The 19483-nt window shown below is 38.8% G+C and overlaps 1 protein-coding gene across 5 annotated transcripts in view; it reads left to right on the forward strand.

Moving 5' to 3' along the window:
- Positions 1–17191, forward strand: part of actn4 (actinin, alpha 4) — a 44263-nt gene extending 27072 nt beyond the window's left edge. Inside the window, exons 2-22 of one of the 5 annotated variants that reach the window (XM_043258709.1) lie at positions 2502–2616; positions 2748–2867; positions 3797–3883; positions 4023–4110; positions 4473–4551; positions 5752–5833; positions 7164–7249; positions 10040–10132; positions 10259–10489; positions 10636–10783; positions 10942–11092; positions 11199–11307; positions 11390–11530; positions 11677–11859; positions 11968–12102; positions 12207–12386; positions 12480–12626; positions 13585–13665; positions 14046–14111; positions 14739–14897; positions 14985–17191. In XM_043258709.1, coding sequence (XP_043114644.1) covers positions 2502–2616; positions 2748–2867; positions 3797–3883; positions 4023–4110; positions 4473–4551; positions 5752–5833; positions 7164–7249; positions 10040–10132; positions 10259–10489; positions 10636–10783; positions 10942–11092; positions 11199–11307; positions 11390–11530; positions 11677–11859; positions 11968–12102; positions 12207–12386; positions 12480–12626; positions 13585–13665; positions 14046–14111; positions 14739–14897; positions 14985–15143 — 2640 coding nt within the window. In that variant the 3' untranslated portion in view covers positions 15144–17191. Of the gene's footprint in view, positions 1–2501; positions 2617–2747; positions 2868–3796; positions 3884–4022; positions 4111–4472; positions 4552–5751; positions 5834–7163; positions 7250–7583; positions 7670–10039; positions 10133–10258; positions 10490–10635; positions 10784–10941; positions 11093–11198; positions 11308–11389; positions 11531–11676; positions 11860–11967; positions 12103–12206; positions 12387–12479; positions 12627–13584; positions 13666–14045; positions 14112–14738; positions 14898–14984 lie in introns of all 5 variants that reach the window. The other 4 variants (XM_043258707.1, XM_043258708.1, XM_043258705.1 and 1 more) reach the window with 4 other exon arrangements.
- Positions 17192–19483: the final 2292 nt, after the last annotated feature.

Here is a 19483-nt window from a genome sequence, read left to right on the forward strand (position 1 = left end):
TACATTTATTCTATTGAAGTTATTCGTTTACTCTTATTTAAATTGACATTTTTACACTGTTATTTAAGTTTAAAGTTAAAAAAAGGTGAAAAACGCAGGTTGGTGAACTTCAATCCATAAGCAAGCCACTGAAAGCCGGCTGGTGCTGATTGTGAAATGGCGCTGTGTGTGTGTTTAACTCATTCCTGTGAGATACACACCACACCCTCACCTGTCCCTCACACCGCTGTGTGAGACGAGCAGCTCGGTCTCCGAGCGTTCTTGAGCAGGGAGTGCCAGAGAGTTTCTAAGATCTGTTTTACTATTAAAATATTTCTTTCACATACAGTGGTCCATTTGAAGTGGATCAAAACCTTCTATCAAAGGTGTGTGTGTGTGTGTGTGTGTGTGTGTGTGTGTGTGTGTGTGTGTGTGTGTGTGTGTGTGTGTGTGTGTGTGTGTGTGTGTGTGTCTGTGTGTCTGTGTGTCTGTGTGTCTGTCTGTGTGTGTGTGTCTGTGTGTCTGTGTGTGTGTGTGTGTGTGTGTGTGTGTGTGTGTGTGTGTGTGTGTGTGTGTGTGTGTGTGTGTGTGTGTGTGTGTGTCACACGCGAGTATACATACGCACATTTTGTATGTAAACAGATATAATAATAATAAATTAGTATAATTAATATCTAGAGGTCTAAGGGTGTGAAAATAGTAATAATCTGTTATTTATTGTATTTATTAAATATCGTCTTTGATATTCTAATATATTTTTAATAGTTATAAAGGGAATAAATGTAGTGCATCATTTTTCATATTTATATGCTATATTAATAATTAAAATTTGCTTTTACATTTTCCGCTTTCAGTTTATCATTTCATTCTTGTAATATTTGTATTTATTTTATTTCAGTTTTAGTCATTTTAGTGCCAAGGTAATATTTCAAATTGTGATATTAAAATACAATAATATTTGATACTATCAATTTCTTTTTTTTTTTTCTTTTTTTTTCGTGATGTAGTATAGTTGGAGTGTGAGCGTGGAGCAACCATGTGTTGTGTATTTCATTAGCTCCGGCCAGAAGTGGCACATAAACGCACGCATGTGTGGCGCAGCGGCTCTTCCTCTCTAATTCTTCTGACTTGGATGGAATGATGTCACCCACACCCAACTAATCACAGACGTCCCACAGGGCTTTCCCTACACACACACACACACACACACACACACACACACACACACACACACACACACTGAGCCCCTGTGTGAGAGGCATTTCTGGCGTTTGTTGACAGTGTGGATGTGGCCGTCCGGCTCAGGTCCTGGCTGGTGTGTGTGTGTGTGTGTGAAGGCTGAATTGTTTTTGTGGCGGGTCTGTCCGGGTAGGTGCCTGTCGTACGAGGGTAGGGGGTGCTGAAGGGGCTCATTATCCACTAAACTCAATGGCGTCTTTGTGTTTCAGGCTGCAGGCCTAGAAACCCCTTTCCCAGTGTGATCTGATGCCTGTCTCTGTCTGCTCCTGCTGCTGTGATCGCTCTGCTAATCCAGACTAGTCAGTTAGTGCAGATGAAGTCAATCACCTTCATTTTTCTTAAACCTAACTTTTTTTTTTTTTTTTTTTTTTTTTTTTGTATATGGAGTTGTAAAGGGAGTAAGTGTAGAGTCATTTTATTTTGTTATTTGTATTCTATGGTAATATTTATGAAAAATGTAGATTTGCTTTTATTTTTATATTTTCAGCTTTTGTTTTCATGTTAATCTTTGTAATGTAATCTTTATATTAAGTGCTTTTTAATGCCTTATTTTTTTACATTTTGGCTTTATTTGCATTTTAGCTTTCATTTTGGTCATTTTAATATAAATCTAAATATAAATATAAATATAATTTAGATATTTTTTTTTTTTTTTGCCAAGGCAACATTATAAATTTTCAATTAGTTTAATTAGAAATTTATATTAAATGAAAATATTGTATTGTAGTTAAAGCAAAAACTATAAAAACATTTTGTTTAGAATAAGCATTAACTAAAATATCAAATATAATCAAAACGTTTGGCATTTTTGTTTTGTTTAACTTGAAGTACTATAATTTTTGAAAATAGTGCGTAAAAATGCCTAAAAAGTATGGTACATATAGCTTTTTTTTTAACAATAACACGCTTCTGTTTTAATTTAATTTAATTTAAATTTCTGTAATTGTATAACTTTACAAATATTTTTCAATGTATTTTATTGCCTAGGTATAATGTATAATTTTAATTAATATTTATATTATTTGATAGTTAATTCTAAATAACTAGTTAATTAATTGTAGAATTTGTACTCTACGACAGAGAATGTAACATTACAGTGTTTGTCTTACAGTTTCTTACAAGAGATGGTCTTTCATTTAAGCTTTTTTTTTTTTTTTTTCCTTTCCTCGTCCGTTTCCTGAGCAAACATCTTGAGCATTCCTGCGCTCTGCAGAACGCCCGTTTCCTGTTTCCCTGACCTCGCTTCCACTTTTTTTTTTGACATCATTTCCTGTTTGTTCTAGACTTTCACGGCCTGGTGCAACTCTCACCTGCGGAAGGCGGGAACGCAGATCGAAAACATCGAGGAGGATTTCAGAGATGGACTCAAACTCATGCTGCTCCTAGAGGTCATCTCAGGTCAGTGAGCTGCGAACTTCCTTCCTTCGTTCACCCAGAAGCCTCGAGTTCATATTCAGCTTTCCAGTGAGCTGATGTGTAGCCGAGGCTCTGTGTTTGTGCTCACCCGAAGTCCTCGTGTCTTTGTGCAGGGGAGAGGTTACCTAAACCCGAAAGAGGCAAGATGAGAGTTCACAAGATCAACAACGTCAACAAAGCGCTGGACTTCATCGCCAGCAAAGGAGTCAAGCTGGTGTCTATTGGTGCAGAAGGTACAAACTTCTATTGTCCTGCCGGATGAAGTTCCCACAGCGGACCTGAAGGCTTGTGCATGTTTGAGTGCGTGTGTGTTTGTGGAAATTGTGACCTTTTCGATCCTCCTTCATGTTGACGCAGTGTCTGCCTCTAAGAAATTGAGTCTGTGTTTGAGTTATTAGAGTTTGCGAGGCGCATATTTTGCTAGATTTGCATTTGCTAGAGTGTTTTTTTATCTTATTAACTCACAGGCTCACAGGCTACATTTTCTAAAAAAAAAAAAAATATATATGTGTGTATGTGTGTGTCAGTGTGTGTGTGTGTATATATATAATTTGTGTGTGTGTGTGTGTATATATGTATATGTATGTATATATTTTTTTATATTTATATAAGTATTTTAATTTATTAGTTATATAAATATATAAATATATAAATAAATGTGTGTGTGTGTGTGTGTGTGTGTGTGTGTGTGTGTGTGTTTTCTTGGAATAAAATGCTTACTGGTTATTACCTTAAAAAAAAAAAAAACAACTTTTTATTTGTTGTTGATTTTAAAAATAACTTGATCCAGCCTGTGTATTAAATTAACTGAAAATATACCTAAAAATCTAAATACATGATTTTTTTATTTATTTTTTATAGTATATCAACGGTACTAAAGAAATCAATGATACTAAAAAAGTTTATATTGTTTCTAAAATAATAATGATAATATTAATATGATTAATAATAATGATAATAATAATTAGTATTATAATTATTATTATTATTGTTTTAGAAACAATATAAACTTTTTTAGTATCATTGATTTTTTTTAGTAATAATAATATTAATTATAATTATTATTATTATTATTGTTGTTGTTGTTATTATCGTAATTTGTGGGGGGGGTTGTTTTGTTTTTTAAAGCAAGTTTTTAAGTTTAGCTTGTCTGCTTTTGTAGAAATCGTGGATGGAAACGCCAAGATGACTCTGGGAATGATTTGGACCATCATCCTTCGCTTCGCCATCCAGGACATCTCAGTGGAGGGTATAACTGAACCTCTATATTGTTTTAGAAACTTTAGGAACGGCTCTGCACAGCATAATCAAACATACTTTGGAGAAGGAAAGCAAACAAACTTAATGACTGCTCAGTAATGTTCGGCTTTTGCTGCGTCTCTCTTTAGAAACCTCCGCTAAAGAAGGATTGTTGCTCTGGTGTCAGAGAAAGACGGCTCCTTACAAGAACGTCAACGTTCAGAACTTCCACATCAGGTTTGAAACGCATATTAGTGTTGATCTTTGATCTACAAGCTTCATTTGAATGATCCGGGGATCCTCATTTAATGCGGTTTTGATTTGTTGATTCGCCCAAAGGTGGCTTTTGCATAAAGCGGTGTTACGAATGTATTTGAATAAGCAAATGATCAGCGATAGCTAAAGAAGATGAATAAAAGATGGCACTTGAAACTGAAATGTCTCAGTTACTCGGTCGCTTTGCAAGCAGAGTTCCTTTACGGTGGGAAGTTAGTTTCCAGCACGAAACGCAGATACAGGGGAAAGTTTATAAGCTGTGGTTTGAGTGGCGCCTCCTGCTGGTTAAATGTAATATACCCGTTTTCTCTCACACTCCGCAGCTGGAAGGATGGTCTCGCCTTCAATGCTCTGATCCACAGACACAGGCCAGAGCTCATCGATTATGACAAGCTGAGAAAGGTGAGCATTCATGACAGATGCAACCTCTAAACATTTTTGAACTAATTTTTTGGGGGGAAAAGATTCAAATTGTGACTAAGCAGCAGTAAAAATTAATAAATAATTAATAAATGTGATGTATTTTGTAAAAAAAAAAAAAAAAGGACATTTGGTCTCCTCAATCTGTTAATCTCATTTTGTGATATTTGAAGTATCAGCGTCGCAAATATTAGTATGCAAAAAGTGCCTAGATAGTAAGCCGTTTGTAATACTCTGAGAGAAAACTGAATCCCAATTTGCATACTATCCATACTAAATAGTATGTGACATGCAATTAGTGCATCCCATAATGCATCAAACATAACATGCCTGGTTTGCATACTATTTTAAACGAGGAGAATTGAATCCCAATTTTTATCCGTTTTATCCATGCTTAATAGTATGCGACACCACGCATAGTGTGACCCAAATCTTAGTATGCTAAAAATAGTATGCAGACAATGCTTGGAAGATATACTATTACTGATGAATCCCTATTCGCACAATGTCCTTCCTAAATAGTATGTCACATCACAATCACAAGTGCCCCAAATCTTTGCATGCCCTCCAGGCACTTTCTGCATACTATTTTTGATTGTACTATTTCTAAGAAGAGGAGTATAGCAATTAGCATACGCTCCATCCTAAATAGTATGTAATATTACGCTTAGTGCGTCCTATATTTTACTATACCATTCTGGCACTTTAAGCATTATTTTTGATTGTACTGTTTCTAACGAGAGAAAAACTTTGCACACTATCCATACCAAATTGCACGTGACATATCATTTGGCATGCGCTATTTCTAATACATTAAAAATTGTGCACAAAAAGTGCCTGCTTTGTATACTATTTCACAAGGCAAGAGAATCGAATCCCTATTTTGCATTTTATCCAGCCTAATTGGTATGGGTCATTAACTGTAGTGTGACCCAAATCTTAGTATGCAGGCAGAAAGTGCCCGAATGGTATACTGTTACTAATAAGAGGGTAATATAATCGCTGTCCTTCCTAAATAGTATGTGGCGGTGCAATTAGTGTCCCAAACCTAAGCCCTTTCTGCATACTATTTTTGATTGTACCCAGACCTGTGGATATTTCCTTTGGGCTTTGCAGGTTCTCTCAGATAATGTAGTGCTATAGAAAACTCAAATGATTGATTGTTTCGTTGTGTGTTATCAGGATGACCCAGTGACCAATCTGAACAACGCTTTTGAAGTGGCAGAGCGATACCTCGACATCCCCAAGATGTTGGATGCAGAGGGTATGAACTGTTCTCTCATTTCCGTGTGTGTGTGTGTATGAAGTTAGTTGTGTGCTTTTGGCTGTGTGATGTTTGTGTGTGTGTGTGAGTGGGAGAGAGATTGAATGAGTCGCTCTATTAAAGAGTGTGTGTTTTGTGCATGTCAGCACATGCCCTGTATTTCCAGGAGTTGTTCCTGCTCTCTCCAACACAGACAGTGCAAACACCCACACTTAATGTCTTCTACAAACAGTGTGTCACCATGGTAACATCCCTGAGCATTATGTTGTTTCTCCCTCAAGCATGATTTCTCCAGGATCTCTGTTGAACCTGCTGCGCCGGAGTGTGTTTTTAGTGCTATATTTGTGTGTGTGTGTGTGTGTGTGTGTTGTTTTGCAACCCTGAATCATAGTTTGCATACTCTCTGTCCTCTAGAGTTTGTAATATCAGATCAAAGTACACCATCAATAATAGCATGCTAAAAGTGACTGGTTTGCGTTTCCCAAAACCATTGTTAGTTAACTATGGTGGTAGGTTCCAGTGTATTCTATTGTCAACAATGGAAAATGCTTTTGGGAAACGTACTTCACACTAGGACTGATTACTGCGTACTATCCATACTAAAATGTGACAATCCTTACACTTTTTGCATATTATTGCTGTTTTCTGATGAAAGGAAAACTATATCCCAGTTTGCATACTGTCCATCCTAAATAGTATGTGACATTACAATTAGTGTGTCCCACATCATAGTACCTGGAGCGTATACGGTTTCTCAATATAATTCTATTTTGCATACCATCCATCTAAAGTAGCATGTGATGTAACTAGTTCACTCAGAGTCGCCGTGGAAGAAACATAATATGTTAAAAGTGCCTGGATGGTATACTGTTTCTGATTAGAGAGTAATTGAGTCCCATGCTATCCAACCTAAATAGTATGTCGTGACAGAATTGGCACGTACCAAATCCTAGTATGTCAAAAATGGTATGTGAAAAGTGGTTGGATGGTACATTGCCTGAATTTGTACTTTTTGAGCTACTTTTTGATACTGCTTAAGCACACTACATAGCACAGAAAGCTATATTCAGGCATGGACAGTTTTATTAGTAATGAATTTAGCTAGACACTACTGCTTACAAACAAATTCAAACAGTGAGCAGCAAATGGATCTGACACAATTGGGTGACGTAATGCCTAAAGCTTGGCATACTGCCTTACTACATACTCAAAAGCATGTTCTTGGCCCTCACCAGCGAGTTGAGATTTGGCCACTGTGGTGTGTTTGAGTCCCGTCTGCGTCCCTGTATGTGTGTGTGTGTGTGTTTGTATAACTCTTGTTTCCCTGCAGACATTGTGAACACAGCACGTCCGGATGAGAAAGCCATAATGACCTATGTGTCCAGTTTCTACCATGCCTTTTCTGGAGCCCAGAAGGTACCCCATGACCCCTAACCCTTGACCCCTCATCACCTCATCTTCAGCATGGCTTTTTCCGTCAGTACTGGAATAACCTAAGAGGGGCGCTGGTGTTTTAACCCGTCCTCCTCTGGCCTACGACTCTTTTCTCAACAGCGAGTTGGCTCTTTCTCTCACTTTGCGGGTTGCCGGGGTTATAACACTGGACTCCAAACCCCATTTCCCTTTGAATGGGGAGCCCATAAAATGCATAACCATCCCCTCCTCTCTCGGTGGGGACACACAGGCTTTGGGTTGCTTTGCTTCACTGCTGTCTCTTTCTCTCTCTCTTTTTCTGCTGGCTTCGCTATAGATATCGTGGGCACTCTGCGGCCGGATGAGAAGGCTATTATGACCTACGTCTCCTGTTTCTATCACGCCTTCTCAGGTGCTCAGAAGGTGAGAAACCTTTGACCCCTGACAGCTGCCCTTGAAACTCTTAAGGTGCTTTCATACCTGGTTACTTTATATAGCACATTTAATACACAGTGGTAATTCAAAGTGCTTTGCATAAAAGGAAGTAAAATAGTCGGTAAAATAATCATCACAACAATAAAAACAAGGGAAGCTGGTTTCAGCTATGGGAGGACACTACCCTTGTTTTGTATGAACACTTGGTATTTCTAACATGCCATTGAGTGATTTTAAAGTACTTATACTCGTTTATAAATCAATCTTAAATGTAACTAGTGTAAGGACCTGAGGATTGCTGTAATATACTGAGATCTTGTTTCGTTGTACTTGGCTCCAATCAAAGGACTTAAAGTAAATGTTCCCTTTAGCACTGTATAGCTTGTAAAGAACAACTTTTTGCAGTTATTTGAATACAGCAATTACAATTCTTGTTTTTGCTCTCTTCATAATAATGCACATACACAACCAAATCAGATGAAAATCGTTTTTATCCTGTCTGGGTTTTCCCACCCGGTTGGCTCGCCATATGGCACTGATTTGTTATGGATTAGATATTTCAAACAAACCACCAGATGGATGCCTTGTTTTCATGATCCATTGCTTTATTCCAGTACTCTTATAATTTGAGTCAAATATTGAGTCTTAAATGAAAGAAGAATTTAGTCTTAGTTATGGGAATGTCCAATCCAACTGAACCAGGTGTGAAAGTGATTTGAGAGTTGAGGCCACTGACTAGTTTTGATTGATCACAGCTTTGGGCTTCACTACACCCAAACCATTGCCCTCACCCTTTTCTATATATGCACTTATTTTCTAAAATTTCTTAATGTTTTTAATGGGTGTACTGGTCTATCAAAACTTTCTTAAAATGCTACAAATGTGAATTTCATCGTTTGTTTCATATTTGCACTCATTGATAAAGTTATAAGAGTTGAGGACAGTGTTGAGTGTAAATATGAAAATCGTAATGTGATTCACAGTACAGCTCACATTTAAAACACTAAGTTTGCTGTTTTGATTCTTAGGCCCTGTTTACACTTGGTATTACGATGCGTTTTGGTTGATCGGATCACAACTGGATGATAAAGACACAATAATTAATTTCTTCTGTCCACTTTCGACCACTTCTGACCAGATTACCCCACGTAGTAAACGGAGGAGGGTAAATTGGCGGATCCCTCGGCCTCAAAACATGAGTGGGAGGGTTAAAATTATTGGCGTTGCTTTTTGTGTTATCAGAAAGTAATGCGCCTGATTTACCCAGTCAAAGTTTAAATCCCGTCTGATAAGCATGCCTCCTTGTTGTCTTGCAATGTTTACATATTAGGTCAGTAGGCTGAGAGTAGGTGGCCTTTTGGGCTTCCTCAAATGCATTCCACCACAAAAGCAATCTGGTCTAATGTGTTTGACTACCTCTGGAAGGGGCTGAAAGCGAACAAGCTCAAAACTTTTCACACCCCACCTACAATCGCAGCCTTGTTCACTTGTGATCCGGTGGACCAAACGCATCCCAATTCCGAGTGCGAACAGAGCCTTAGATGTTATCTATCTATACAAGCACATGTATTATGTTTGTTATTAATGTTGGACAGTATTTTTCTGTAAGGTTTTGGTGCTGCATATGCTAGATATATGTTTTTCGTTTGAAGTCAAGCCACACACCTATCATAGTTGTTTAAATGTGCTTTAGCGTTTTACACAAGCGTTTTGAACACTTTCTGTGTTTCAGCGTTAGTTAATGCTGTAGAGAACCCTGAAGAGATCCTCCAGTGGTGGTATAAAAATTGAGAATGCAGATTTAATTTTACAAGTGGCATGTGGAAATTTCGACTAGACTACACATTTTCAAAACTAACCAGTTTTGGTGTTTGCATGAAACATCAGTTAGTATAAAAGATAACTTAAAAGTAAAGTATGTAATATTGTTGTTTACCTTAACTTTTATTTCATTTGACTAGTTTTTACGCATGTTATTGTGTGTGTATAGCACATTAACTTACAACACTTGGAGTTTCGTTTCTTTGTGTGCTCAATTCATCATTTGCGTGTGTTTGAATGTAATTTTGAGGCACTTTTTTGTTAAACCCACCAATCCAAAAAAATAATAAATACTGCATAGTTCCAAATTTCTTTCCTCTGTAAACCCAAACAGCATCTTTACATTTAAAGTTCTTAACACAGATTTCTCATACTTCTTAATAGAAGTGTACGGTGTATACTGTAGTATAAGCATATGGTATACACTATATATTTGTGCAGTAAAACCAGTGTGCTGTTCAATGTTGTTGTTTTTTTGTTAGTTTTTTCGTAATTGGAAAGATGTGGTACAATTGTAACTGTCCTCTTCTGTGATAGGCTGAGACAGCGGCTAATCGTATTTGCAAGGTGTTGGCGGTCAATCAAGAGAATGAGCACCTGATGGAGGACTATGAAAAACTGGCCAGCGATGTGAGTTTAAGTCATTATGTTTGTGTGATTTTAAGTAGACCTAGTACGTGGAGAATGCGTTTTCTGTCGATCCTCTATTAATTTGTTTTATTGCATACTTTTTTTTTTTTTTTTTTTTTTTAAAAGCTTTTGGAGTGGATTCGTAGGACAATCCCATGGCTGGAAAACCGTGCTCCAGAGAAAACCATGGCAGAAATGCAGCAGAAGTTGGAAGATTTCCGTGATTACCGTCGCGTTCACAAACCACCCAAAGTTCAGGAGAAGTGTCAGTTAGAGATCAACTTCAATACATTGCAGACCAAACTACGACTGAGCAACCGACCAGCCTTTATGCCATCTGAGGGACGCATGGTGTCGGTAAGAAACATGTATATTACATGTACGATTCAGTTCATAAGTGTTTTGTTTTATCACTGTAATGACTGTTGCGTGCAGAAATGTGTATATTCTCAAACGCAATTGTTGAACCATTATTGGCTGACAAGCTCTTGCTTCTCCTCTAGGACATTAATGGTGCATGGCATAAACTGGAAGGGGCGGAAAAAGGCTATGAAGAGTGGCTACTGAATGAGATCCGTCGTCTGGAGAGACTTGACCATCTTGCAGAAAAGTTCCGTCAGAAGGCGGCAATCCATGAAAGCTGGACAGATGGTATGGATCAGAAACTACGCCTGAATTTACGGATGCTTTTTGTAGTTATTTACACTGATTAACCAATAAGTATGCAATGACAAGCTGATGACAAGAGCCTTGTGAGCCAAGAAAATGTAATCTAAAATCTATATAAATCGTTGTTTGTTTGCCTGTAGGTAAAGAGGCTATGCTAACACAGAAGGACTATGAGACCGCATCTCTGTCTGAGATCAAAGCTCTCCTGAAGAAGCATGAGGCATTCGAAAGTGACCTTGCTGCCCACCAGGACAGAGTGGAGCAGATTGCTGCCATTGCACAGGAGCTCAAGTAAGAAAGCAACAGAAACAGGGAGAGCTTATTAATCAAATACGAAATTCAGTCTATAAGAGTTTGAAGTTAAGAAAGTGTTCAAACTCTGTTGTCTGTATTATAGTGAGTTGGACTACTACGATTCCCCAAGCGTTAATGCACGCTGTCAGAAGATCTGTGAGCAATGGGATGTTCTGGGTTCCCTCACACAGAGTCGCAGAGAATCTCTGGAGGTATGCATGCTTTCTCTGAAAGACAAACTGTGGCATATTTATACATTTTATCGTGCTGAATGTGTGTGTATCTGGTTTACAGAGAACCGAGAAACAGCTGGAGTCTATTGATGAGCTGTACCTGGAGTATGCCAAGAGAGCAGCACCATTCAACAACTGGATGGAGGGAGCCATGGAGGACCTTCAGGACATGTTCATTGTACACAACATTGATGAGATACAGGTGCTGCAAAACGTTGCTTTTTCATAATTTTTGCGTATTGCCTTTTAATCTCTGGATAGTGCCTTTTAGAATGAGGTGAAGGGAACAATAAAATGCTGGATGCAAGAATCCTTTCCCTAACATCTTTCACTTTTCTCTTTGTGTAGGGACTGATAACGGCTCATGACCAGTTCAAATCAACTCTTCCAGAGGCAAATAAAGAGCGGGAAGCTATCCAGGCCATCCAGGCTGAAGTTCAGAAAATCGCACAGTACAATGGGATCAAACTGGCTGGAAACAATCCTTACACCACCATCACCCCTCAGAGCATTGACAAGAAGTGGGAGAAAGTGAGATCTGTTTGTATTGTGAAGGAGATATTGCTTCCTTCAGGTGTGTGGGGTGTACTTTTACAGTTGTGATTGCAATTGTTGATGTTATCTCTTGTCAATGTGCAGGTGCAACAACTGGTTCCACAGCGTGATCAGGCTCTTCAGGAAGAACTCGCACGTCAGCAGTCTAATGACCATCTCAGACGCCAGTTTGCCAACCAGGCCAACATGATTGGACCATGGATCCAAAATAAGATGGAGGTACATTCGCTTCCATTTGTGTAGCTTGATGGTCTTATACCATTTCTTAAAAAAAGAACATCACAAATTATGAATTTGTCTTTCCATGGCAATGAATTTTGTAGGAGATTGGGCGGATATCAATTGAGATGAATGGAACGCTGGAAGATCAGCTGACCCACCTCCGTCAGTATGAGCAGAGCATCATTGAATACAAGCCCAACATTGACCAACTGGAGGGAGACCATCAGCTCATTCAGGAAGCACTTATATTTGACAACAAATACACTGCTTACACTATGGAGGTAAGCAAATACTCAAATTTATGATTTTGGCACTATTCAGGAAATCTAGATGTACTGTTTCACGTTTTTCCATTGCCTTTTTCTTCTCTACAGCACCTTCGGGTTGGTTGGGAGCAACTCCTTACTACAATTGCTCGCACCATTAATGAGATCGAGAACCAGATTCTGACTCGTGATGCTAAAGGCATCAGCCAAGAGCAGCTTCACGAGTACCGCACGTCCTTCAATCACTTCGACAAGGTCAGGAACTCATTTGCATGTTTACCTCTGTGTAAAAATGGACTGAAATGTATGACAATGATGGTCATTCAAGGTTAGTGTAGTAAAGGAATAGATCACTCAAACTTTTTAATAAAAGCATTGAGCCTTTTGCATTATTGATATCAAACCTGAAAATTGCATATGTGCTGGTTTTAAATGAGAATTGAGAGCCTAACATTTTGTATTCCAAATGACATACCAAGTCATGTGTTTTGAAAAGACAAAATGGTGATCATTTTTGAGTGAACTGTGCCTTTAATGTGCTTTTAGTAATGAGATTTGAACAGCAGGTCACTAAATATACACAACATCTCAGAGGATTAAAGTGTCCATATAAAGAAGAATATGGAAAACTTAATCCGTGTTGCTTATGTCAAGTTGAATGGCTGTGTTTAATTCCAGGGTGATGGATGCATGATAAAAATAGACCTCAGTTTAAAATTTTGGTTAGGCTTGTTTTAATATTTGTTCCATTGCTCCATTTTCTTCACTTACTCTGGCACTAATGGGAAGGAAAATGTCTGAGATATACTGTATGTCAAACACCTCTGACCTGAAATGTGCCACCTGTGGTCAATATGTAAATATAGTCTAGTGGAAGTGAAGTAATTGGGGGGGTTTTATGTTAGAGTGGAGAAGTTAAGCCACAGTAAAGAAAATAAAATCATAAAGGCTCGCTCTAATATCATGATGTTCTGTCTGATATCCATAAGAAATCAGGTCACTCACTTGTCAATAAGTGTGTTTCATTATACTTGTTTTGCCAACAGCCCATGTGTCTGACATCCACAATGTTTTGTCTCCATCTTTTTTTTGTCATGCCTTCCTCCATCCCACACATGCTGTTATATCATTGTGTATCGGTATCATCAATCCTAATCTGCATGCTCTGATTGGTTCATCCACTGCGGCCCTTTGGGTGATTGGCTTACCACAGGACCACAGTGGTGTCTTACAAGCTGAGGAGTTCAAGGCTTGTTTGATCAGTCTGGGTTACGACGTAGAAAACGACAAGCAGGTATGAGCACGCCCAGAGGAAAAGGGCTACAATGGCTGCAGTGTGTGTGTATGTGTGTATGCGCGCCGCGTCACTCCATTCATTCCATCACTCACTAACTCCCTCACTCACACTGTTGTGCTGCTGCTTGAAATGGTGCCCTCTGCAGGTCAGCTAAGGTTTTGCTTTCATGTTTTATGTTTCTCACTGCTTCCTTGTTCTTTCTTTTTCTTTGTTTACTTGTCCTTACTATAACTTCCCTCTTTCTCTTACTTATCTTCTGTACAAACTCAATCCGATTCCTCTATCAAACTCTGTTTGCGTACAACCTCCCCAAATTCTCTGCTTTCCACATGCATCCTTCCTGTTTCTTTTCTCATCCTTCCCTTTGCGAACTGTAGAAGCGCACGGGGATAATGGACAGCGACGATTTCCGCGCACTGCTCATTTCCACTGGGAACAGCCTGGTACTGCTACCTCCTTTCTCAATCTACAGCAACAATTTCTCCTGAACTCCTGCTTTTGCTTGCTGTTAAAAAGTTATCTGTTTTGTCTGATATTGTTCATTTATATATATAATTTTGTTTTTTTTTTTTTCAAAATCTCCATTTTACATTAAAATATATGTTAAAAAAAAAATTTAATAGACCAGCATTGACCGACTTTGGTCATGCTGAGTGACATTACTGTAGAGTTTTGCTTTACCCCAAATCAAACACACCCGAACAAGCTAATCAAGGTCTAAGGGTTGTTAGAAACCTACAGAAACTGTGTTTATTAAGGTTGAAGCAAATCTCTGCAGGACCTTGTCTGTCCAAAACCAAAGTTGGCCACCTCGTAATAGACCATAGTCAAGCAACTTGGATGGAGTAGAAAATTGTCTCAAATGAAAATGGGGCTGAGGGATAGATGTAAAGTTGGCATTCAGTGAATTTACCATTTAGGCGACCGTTTAAGTCCTAAAAATGCAGTGAACCAACTGTACGCCAATTACTTACAGCCTTGTTTTCATTTGCTTCAAATATGGTGTCTAACGTTGATGCTCGTATCTCTCTCCTGGTTTTCTGGGTTAACCTCTTACCTCTGTTCTTCAGGGTGATGCTGAATTTGCTCGCATCATGGGTATCGTTGACCCCAACAACAGTGGAGCAGTGACCTTCCAGGCTTTCATCGACTTCATGTCAAGAGAAACAACCGACACAGACACCGCAGACCAGGTCATCGCCTCATTTAAGATCCTAGCCGGTGACAAGGTAGGAATGTGCACATCTGGATATCCCTCCCAAGTGTGTCTTGTGGTATGAAACTTCAACCCATCCCTTGTCTGTTCTCCTTTTCAGAACTACATCACAGCCGAGGAGTTGAGGCGTGAGCTTCCTCCTGACCAGGCAGAGTACTGCATTGCCCGAATGGCACCATACACGGGCCCCGACGCGGTGCCAGGCGCCCTTGACTACATGTCCTTCTCCACCGCCCTGTATGGGGAGAGCGACCTCTAAGGGCCAACTCCAGAACTCCGGAGCAGTTCTCTCTCCTGCATCAGTGCTGATCTTCTCACAGACTAGATAGATGAGAGCGCTGGATGAAGCTGCATCTGTCTTTCTCTCAACCATCCAGTCCTTAAAGAGATCAGTGCTCCTGAGGAAGAGGAAGATATTTAAGAGTGTTGGAAATGGGACTTCATAGCACACCTGAGGGGGAGGGGGGGGTAGATGTTTTGGGGAAAGGGTTACCATGGCATTGTGGGAAGAGCAAATAACTGTTGATGAAGCTTGCCACGCATTGAGGGATAACCTTATGATTCCGTGTTAAACATGTCAGTCTTGGAGAGCTTAAGAAAAATGTAGGATAGAAGGAAAGAAAAGTTTAATATTGCAGATTCAGTGTCAAGGGAAAGAGGGGGTGTGGCTTTGGACTGTAGCTACAGCTCAGGTTCTTTAATCTTCTTCCGTTTCCTCTTAAAATGACATGCGTAGTGTGAAAGGACTCAGTGGGGTTTTTCCAGCTATCAAGTGATTTCTCACCAGCAGTAACCTCTAAAGAGAGTTGATGTTGAAAAGCCGATGGGCTCATTAAATAAAAAAAATCTTAAGAATTATTAAATTTACTAGGTTGTTTTGGGATGGAACTAAAAAGAGCTTAAAGAATCAGCTTTGGCTTCAGTCTATGCCTAGACACTTAACCTGCACCCTCTACCCTGATGGGGAGGGCACAAGCTTTTCCAGTTAACATGCTATTTTTCTTTGTTTTAATTTTGTTGTTTTCTTCCTAGAGTTGGTGGGGTGGGAGGATTGGTTTGGGGTTGGAATATGTTATTTGGCATATAGCAAGGCTGTATATCGTAGGAAAATGGACAGAATGACTAAAGTGTTTCGATAGGGAAATTGTGACATGCCCTCTTAACCCATTTTGCTGGATCGGTGGAACTCTTTGAAAATCTAACCTCAGCTTTTCCTCCCTTTTTTTTTTTTTTTTTTTTTTTTTTTTCCTCTCCAGCAATTTTTGAGTTAGCGGGATTCTACGCTGTACATACTTATTTTCCAGTACACAGAACTGTCGGACTACCCATGGCGGTCAAACTGGGCTTCAGGTCATAAGCAAAGATTATAAAATGCGCAGTTTCACCCCCGCGGAGTACTGTAGGCAGGCTTAGGTATCTACAGGTCTGTTTCTTTTGAGGGGTTGAAGAATGAAGCTACAAAAAGCACCCAGTCGATTTTGTTGTTTTCCTTACCCCATCACCTACCTATACAGCAATCTCTTATTGACTCCCTGACTCAAGTAGACATGTCCCCTAAGGATTTATCAACTGAAACTAATGTCCATCTGCCATCCATCTCTAATTGTTTCTCAGATATTACTGAATGTCCACGTGAGAGCTTCAATGCTGATGAGAGCAGCATAGCCTTGTAGTGACCCTCCACTAGAGCCTATAACTACACCGCTGCTTAATCAACAGTGGAAAAGAGAATTTTATATAGTCAGAAACAAGTACAAATGTGCCTGGTAGTTGCAGGTTGCTCTCTCTCCCAATCATTTTTTTTTCTTTTGTTGTGCACTCGTTTTTTCTCTTTCTACAGGGAGGGGCAGGGACCCAACGTACAGCTCTGGAGGTTAAGGGGAAGGAGTGGGAGAGCTGAAGTCTTAATGAACATTCCATTATGTCTTAATTAAAATTAAATTACTGTCTAACAAATCTATGCAATCATGTATCCAATACCAACCATGCTCTGTAATGAACGGCGGGGGTGATTTGCAATCGGAAGTGTTAAATTGAAGTGAGAACAAATTAAGGGTAGAGGGAGGGAATAGGGTTGGGAAGATGGGTTCAGAAGATTCGAACAGACTTGGACCAAAAGCCTGCTCTTACGTCTGCAAAGTTGAATAAAAGCATTTGGAATTCTGATTTTTTTTTTCTTTTGTACTCTTTAATATCAAACGTTATCTGCTGTACTGGAAATTTGCAAAAACTGCTTTCTGTCTCAAGATGATAAGTGAATTTCACATGCACACATAAAGTTTCCTTATAAAATATTACCACTTTGAATTATTCGTCTGTGTCCCTACTTGCTTGAAGTTTTTGAATAATAATTAGATTTTGTCGCTAGAGCTTTTTTGTACTTTTATTCTAAGTTTGTAAAATAACTATCAACAACATTGGTGACAAAATATTGCAATGATTCTTTTATCCTGTGACAGATTTACTGTATTACGTAGGCCTATTGGTTTATGTAATATGTTTGGGGGTTTTTTGTCTGCAGTAATCTGCCCTGTTATGGAAGGCTGTTAAAACATTGAAATTATTTTGAGAAAGCTCAAATTAGCCAAATACTACATCTGCGTTAATTTAAACAGAAGCAGCCCATCTATTAAAAAGTTTAGACAAGAACTTTAAAGAACTAATAGAGTTAACCTACCATCCTCCTAGCCATCCTGAGAAGGAGTTCCTGTGTGAAAGTGTTAAGGCAGCAGAGACTGTGTCCAGTCCTTCAAACAACATTCGTGAAACATTACAGAGGACATCTCGTTTTTAATGCTTTAAGGTTATATACTGTGGTCGAACAGGACGTTTTTATCACCTGTCTTGATTGTCCACGTAGAAAACGAACGGTTAGGTTGCTATGACAACCCGAGTAAACGCTGGCTTTTTTATGCTGTCTTCAACTTCGAATCCTGGCCGTTACAGCGGTGACGACGCGCGCCTGGTGTTTAAATTCACTCGCGGGCGGGAAAAACGTGACGGATCTGAGCGCGTGGGCAGTTGTGGCGGGAACCACGCTGGCGTTGACGTTCACCCCTCGCTTACTGCTGCTCTTTCTGTAACCGGATTCAGTAAAGATGACGGACGAAGGTCAGGTAAACTCCGGACTGCAGACAAAAGTAAATGATTTGATCTTGCATGTGTAAAATGTAGAGTTCTGTAATAACGGAGGCAAAAAGTTTAGGAGAAATCTACTGAACATATCAGATCCATAGATAAACGTATGTATTTTCTGCTCGCCTAATTGCAGAAAATTAAATAAACAGTTGTATATGTAATGAGGGACTTTTCATTTAATATATATCTAATTTATATCTATAAAGTCACAGAGGTTGGATGTTTAACATGTAATGCCATGAAAAGCACTAGCGACGTAAATCTGACGTAAAAGTTTTTGTCAGAAAGCGCTAAATAATAATCACCCAGTTTTTAAAAGCTCATGTTTATATATATATATATATATATATATATATATATATATATATATATATATATATATATATATATATATATATATATATTAGCTTTAAATTGAAACTATGCACACCTGTCAGCAAAGTGGCACCACATCTCTGGTTCATTACTAAACCAACCACCAGAGGCCACTCAGACTGGGTATTTATTTTCATTCACAGTTTTAAAACTGTTAGACACGCCTCATGTCTACAGTGCTGCCTTGTTCTCCAACAGAGACATCCTTGACTCTTGAGTTTGTTACTGCACACTTGGCACATTGCAATTGGACTGTGAAGGTGCGGAAAGTTTCCATCCTGAGAATTTTGGCAAATCAGCATCAATGACTATTTAAGGAAATGCATAACCTGTCCGAAGTTGCATTAACACCTCAACCCTGTTATCGAAAAGTTTGAATTTATATTATATTCCTGCCGCTGAGACCTAAAAACTCTTGCATATAAATTTGTTAACAGTTGGTCGGCTCTGCAACTTATAAACACACTTCTGCATTCTGACACACGGCAAAAATAGACATTAATGTACACGAGAAGAAACATTGATTCAGTTCTGAATCTGATGGTTCGTGTAGACTTTTTAGAGAATTCCGTAAATGTTTTTCCGAGAACTGAAGGTTTTGGTGGTTTGCTCAGTAATAGTTGTGTGTTGCACACACTCACCAGAGATGGAGATGTTTGCACAAACGTCTGAACATGTGCAAGTGATTTTGCAAGCTCTCTCTCCCAGGCCTCATTAAATGACACACTGCTCTATTCTTTTCATTGATTCAGTAAACACTGCCACGTATGTTTGGGATATTTATGGGAAAAAATTCCTAAACCGTTTGCCTGTTTTCTTCCGCACCACGTCTCTGATCTAAATGTGAACTTGGACATCAGAACAAATTTAAGTACGATAGAAAAGCTATAATACTTTTAAGAACCTGGCATAGAAAGATTGCTGTTTTAACTTGGAAAATGAATACGTTCTTATTACAATATCGGCCAATTCATAGAGAGCCAAGTTTTGGTTTCTCTATAATTAAAGCACACTTTCGATTGCAGGAGAATATTTTTGAATATTTAATATTAGGGCTGTTTAATGTATAAATATGTACTCTCTGTG

Source organism: Puntigrus tetrazona, chromosome 15 (genome assembly GCF_018831695.1).
Source record: "Puntigrus tetrazona isolate hp1 chromosome 15, ASM1883169v1, whole genome shotgun sequence".
NCBI classification, from domain to species: domain Eukaryota; kingdom Metazoa; phylum Chordata; class Actinopteri; order Cypriniformes; family Cyprinidae; genus Puntigrus; species Puntigrus tetrazona.